Here is a 5,651-nt window from a genome sequence, read left to right on the forward strand (position 1 = left end):
TGTTTACTTGTGACTTTTAACTTTTGACTTATAAATAACTTTTTATTATAAGCACATCCAAACAGACCCTAAGAAAAAAAGGTAAGATCAGAAGTGCACTTCTTCTTTCTTTTTTTTTAGATTCTCCATCCAATGTTTTGTGTTCACATTAAAGCCCCGACAAAATTCGAATATTGTATTGTAGGGCCTATTAAAAGATAACACTTTCAATAGAATTTTCTCCGTACTAGAGGTCATTAGAAAAACATGATTGAATGACTATTTTAACTAATAATTGAAATTTAAATTATTTCAGATACAATTTTTTTACTCAAGGAACATTTCGTATAATTTTTCATATTTATATCTATGCATATGGCTAAAACTCTATAAATTTTTAAGCATATACTGAACAATTTATATTACAGAAAAAATAGAAAATGGAATGAATAAAAGTGTATAAAGCAAAATTACTGATGGGACCTATACATGTTGCTTGTCTCACCCAAAGTAAAAAAAAAAAAAAAAAGTGAACTCTATTCCATAAGTAAGAAGAAAACTTAAGTCATGCTTCTTCCACTACCCTTTAAAACACAACACAACACACGCCTTGTAGAATTCCTTTCATCATTTCTGTTATATTCTAAAAAAAAAAAAAAAAAATCTCAGATCTCTCCTACAGAAGAAGAAGAAAGAAGGCGAGATAATGCTAAAGAGACAAGATTCATTAGTGGCATCAGCTCGCCGGCAAAGGACACCGCCGGGTGGAGAAAATCAGCATGTTGTGAAGTCTACTGGTTGCATGTCAGGCATTATTCAACTAATTTCCAAATACCAAAAAAAGACGAAACGGATTACCTCTGGAATCAGAAAGCAAGGTAAAGTAGTAATTGGGGAAAATGAAAAAAATGATGAGGTAAAGGTATCAGGAGGAAGAAGCCCAAAAATCGAAGCAGATAAAAAGGAGCGGCCAATAGCGTTAGTGGCACGGCTGATGGGGCTGGAGGAGATAAAGTGCCTTCCGAGCCCTAATAGGAAGTCGAGCACAGAAGAGGTAAAGAGAAGGAAGCTTCTAGAAGATTTGGGCAAGTGCAATGACGATTTAGAGTCTATTCGCCAGATTCTAAACTCCCTTAAAAGGGATAAGCAAATCAGCGATGCAGTGAAGCCAACGACTCCATTAACATTGTGCAACAAAATCGCCAAACCTAAACATAAACATAATGGTCAGTTTTCTTCTTCCATTTTTTACTTCTTTTACAATAATTTTGCATCTGTTTTATTTTTTTGGCGTATTTCCTCGAATTGACAAAAATCTCATATTGGTAGTTAATGATATAAATGTTCAGATTTAGGCAATTCTTCTTCCTTTCAACTAGTTTTGAGAGTATTAGTTAGGTCCATGTCGCTGCAGCACTCATCTCACCCAATATTGAGTAAAAAAATAAGATGAGTGATTTCTTTATAAATTTGAGATAATACTCTTCTTTCTGAGTTAGTTTTTAGTAGGTGTGGACGTTCGGTAATTTGGTTTGAATTTATCAAATTTTAATTTGGTTTTTCAATTTTTGATTTTAGAAAGTGTGCACCATATATTAAACTAAACTAATTTGGTTCGGTTCGGTTTTTTCATACTTCGGTTCAATTTAATTCGGTGTTTTTAAATTGGTTTTTCGGTGTGAATGAAAATAAAATAAGGATAAAGTATAAGATACTTAAAAATTTAAAACTATGTTAAGGAATGATGCGTATTATTGTGGAACACTTATTGTGCTAACTAAAAGACTATATTTGTCTTTATCAAGAACATTGTGCCTCCAACAATTTATCGAGAAAACAAGTATGAAGATGGTTCCTTTACATAATGTACATTGGTAGAAATATGTTTGAGTTTCTCTTGAAAATTAATATTTCAAGTTAAATATTGATTTGTACATTTGGTTTTACTTTTATTTGTTCATGAATGATTTAATTGTTGATTGAATTTTTAATTTTTAATTATATATATATATATATATATATATATATATATATATATAATATTTTTAAATTTTAAATTTTTTAAAAATAAAAGTTCGGTTTTTCGGTGCACCGAAGTTTTGAGACCCTTACACCGAAGAACCGAACTTCTGAAAAAATAACATCGACACCAAACCGAAGAACCGAATTAGTTCAATTCGATTCAGTTTTTTGATTTTCCGGTATTTATGTCCATCCCTAATTTTTAGCCTAATTTTACATTTTCTCGATTTCTAATGCATGACGTTATCTTCATCTTATAAATATGTTCAAAATATACATTGGTACCTAAAGTGAAAATTTTAATATACCCCCGAAAAAATGAGTATTCCTTTTTTTTAAAAGTGAAAAACGAGTTTTCTCACCTTGGACATTTAAAAAAAGAGACTATAAATAAAATATATAGTATAAATTATTTTACGTAAAAGCAAATAACCACCTAAGCGATTGATATGCATGGTAAGTATTCTTTTTTTAATCAATTCTTAAATGTTTGGAATGTAAGAACTGATGATAAAATTACGTACTTTTAATAAGAAACACTTTAATTTACTTTTAAAGTAGAGACAATTAATTGCTATCATGTTTAACGTTGGCGTAGATCTTAAAGTGCTAAAGTAACGGAATGAATAATGATATGAGGACGAGCATGGACCATTTTCATCATTACTAGTATTACTTTTGGCATTCGAAGGAAACTTTCACTAGAAAAAAGAAAAGAAAAGTTAAATCTAACGATTGTTTTATTATTATATATTATTGAAAACTTTGTTCAATTATTTAAGACATGATTTATAAATGTGTCATTTTAACTTGATTTTATTTTACATTTATGATCTCCAACTTAAATGTGATGTGCGTCTATTTGTTCAATTTTATATAAATTTAAGTGTTTACTATATACCCTCAAAGTTAAAGATCATAAATATAAATTAAGATTAAATTAAATGACATATATTAGTATTATTCAATTGTATCTTACTTACCAAAGAATTAACCAAGAAAGCAAAAAATTAATTGTCTTTTGGTAACGGTCTCTAGATCTATCCATGGAATCTTTTTGCCAAAAGCTTCATTTGTATGCCTCCACATAATATAATATTAATAATAATTAGTCATGATTTGGTCAGAAAATGATGAAAAAGTGAAAATATGAAAAGGACATTCTACCCAAAAATATGAAAGTAAAAGCAAAAGTCTTATAGGTCCACTCTGCACTGTCTACACACTTTTTTTCTTCATGTTTTTATCAATATAATAACATGCTTTATGATAAGATGAGATTAGGGATTTAATAACTACTCTTTGAGACATGGATCGTTTGTATTGCGCTACTAGACTACGTATGGAGAAATGCTATTTGATAAATTTTATTGTATCGTATTGTTGATGGATTAAGGCAAGGGTGAAGGTAGATGGATTAAGGGTGGTTAAGAATAGTATAATCTTTGGAGAAATACATGCGCAAGTAAGTTCTTTTGAAATATGAGTAGTTGATTATACTATGATGGGGGAGAAAATCTTAACGAAGATACTGAAGATGTATATGACGGACTTGATTGGGGTTGAGGGGTCGAGGTGAAGAATTGGGAGGATTTTTTATGGATAAACTTTCGAATAAGATATGCATATGAAATTTTAGACGGAAAGAAAAAGTTTACATGCACGCATGGTGCATGCGATTTTGGACTCATGATGGTAAAACCCTATGGATAAATCTGTATGTTTGTTAGCAAAATCCAATACTTTGACATATGTTTGGGTTGTGACAAATATGATACCAGAGTTGATGGGACTCCCTTAGTACGATGGCGGGCAAATCTTTGCAAAGCGCTGAGTCCCAAGTGGGGTGTTTGTACGTAGTGCCACTAATTAACCATGTGTCTGCCGATGAGAGTGGTCCAAGATCGACTGACATGCTTTGAGGCTTGCGAGCTTTTAAAAACTGGGTGCATTGGATACCTTAGACAAAATTCTATATTACAATGGGACGAAAAGGGCGAATTTCGTATACATAAACTTTGGTGCACGTGAACGCAGGATCTCTCCGTAAAATTAGATATTTTATGTTTTAAATATTTGATATAAAATTATTTATTCTCCAAAAAGTAATTTTTGTATTTTCTTTGTTTTTGAAGGGCATATTACACAACAAAGGATCAAGAGGCTAGAAGCATATGAACCAATTGATAAATTTACAAATAATGCACCATTATTATTTCACATGAAGCCAAAGTCAAGTAGCAAAGGCATGACTCAAAGTGTAGAGGAAGTGTGGAATGAGAGTGAATGGGGAGAAAAGAGAGAGGCTGGGAGAATAGGGCTAATCTTACAAGATCAAATTTGCAGGGACTTAATTGAAGAGTTCCTCAAAGAAATGAATCTACTAATTTCCTATCGTTCTTTACCCTTTTTAGCATGTAGGAAAAGGCTTTTCTTCTAAATATCTCATATTATTTCTGTTTGGGTTTTTTGTCCTTTTATATTACTCCTATTTAGAAATGGGAGTTTGGGAGGACCAACATTGCACTAAAGAGTTGGACTAAAAGCTATAGAAATTGTACATTGAGGCCCACCAAAAAGATGAACTATTTTTTTTTTCTACTTTCCATTCTCCCCTTTTACTCTCTTTAGTTTATCTTTCATCTTAAATTTTTCATAGATCTTTAAAATATTTTGAATTATTATGAATTATGAATTATAATGTTTTGATTTTTACGTAGTTTACAAATATATAAATTTCATTTTTAAAAAATTGAAGATATCATACGCAAATTTATGGTCAAACTTAAACTATTTGATTCTTGACAAATAAAAAGTGTCACATAAAATGGGACAGACTAAGGATAACTCTCAATTAAATTTATTTCACTTTTTAGTTTCCATTTTTAACATAATTTTTGAAGCTGGATTTCTAGGAATTCTATAGTAGACCCATTTAAATTTGACTTTTTTGTTTTAAATTAGAGAATTTGGTCGCACTTCGCACGATCATTAAAATTAAATATTTTTGATTAATTTTATATTTACTCTGTTGTTTAATCGTAATATTATTATTTGTTTTAATAATATGAAGATTGTGAAAAAAATAAAGCTTCACAAATTTTACATCTATTAAATGAGGAAGAATATATTTTTTATCAAATAAGTTAAAATATATTTCCTAATAACAAATTCTTCCATTGCATGAAGTTGATCCTTTAATATATAATATATATTTCGGTGTACCATTCTCCTTAAATGTCTAAGAAATATCTCATAATGTCAAATAACACTGTAATACTCCCTCTGTCCCTAATTACTTGTCCACTTTTAAATTGACACATTTATTAAGAAATCAATTAATGACATAGTGAGTTTATCATTTTACCCCTATTAATTATGAAGTAGATGAAAAGTTCTGCAATTTTCAAAGTAATTAGTCATTTAATTGAGGATATAATAGGTAAAAAAAATGTTCTTTCTTGATTTGTCAAAATTGACAAGTAATTAGAGACAACTATAAAAGGAAAAGTGAACAAGTAATTAGGGACAGGGGGAGTACTAAACAAATGCATCAACAAATGAAATTTATATTAAAAATATATTGAATAATGACGTAATGATATCTTAATAGAATTTCCTATCCATTTAAAAAAAAAAAAAAAACTTCA

General features: G+C 29.7%; 1 protein-coding gene across 1 annotated transcript; it reads left to right on the forward strand.

Moving 5' to 3' along the window:
- Window positions 1-685: 685 nt before the first annotated feature.
- On the forward strand, window positions 686-4,466 carry LOC125838756 (uncharacterized). The gene is made up of 2 exons (XM_049517796.1): window positions 686-1,205; window positions 4,137-4,466. Exons 1-2 carry the CDS (start codon window positions 686-688, stop codon window positions 4,439-4,441), a joined length of 825 nt encoding a protein of 274 aa, XP_049373753.1. The 3' UTR covers window positions 4,442-4,466.
- The last annotated feature ends 1,185 nt before the right edge of the window (window positions 4,467-5,651 follow it).

Source organism: Solanum verrucosum, unplaced genomic scaffold (assembly GCF_900185275.1).
Source record: "Solanum verrucosum unplaced genomic scaffold, falcon-dt-bn FXZP01000182.1, whole genome shotgun sequence".
Lineage (NCBI taxonomy): Eukaryota > Viridiplantae > Streptophyta > Magnoliopsida > Solanales > Solanaceae > Solanum > Solanum verrucosum.

Excerpts from the sequence above, each read along its gene's own strand:
- LOC125838756 (XM_049517796.1), top strand. The coding sequence starts at position 686 with ATGCTAAAGAGACAAGATTCATTAGTGGCATCAGCTCGCCGGCAAAGG. Across the intron at positions 1,206-4,136 it reads ACCTAAACATAAACATAATG|GGCATATTACACAACAAAGG; the intron begins GTCAGTTTTCTT and ends TTGTTTTTGAAG.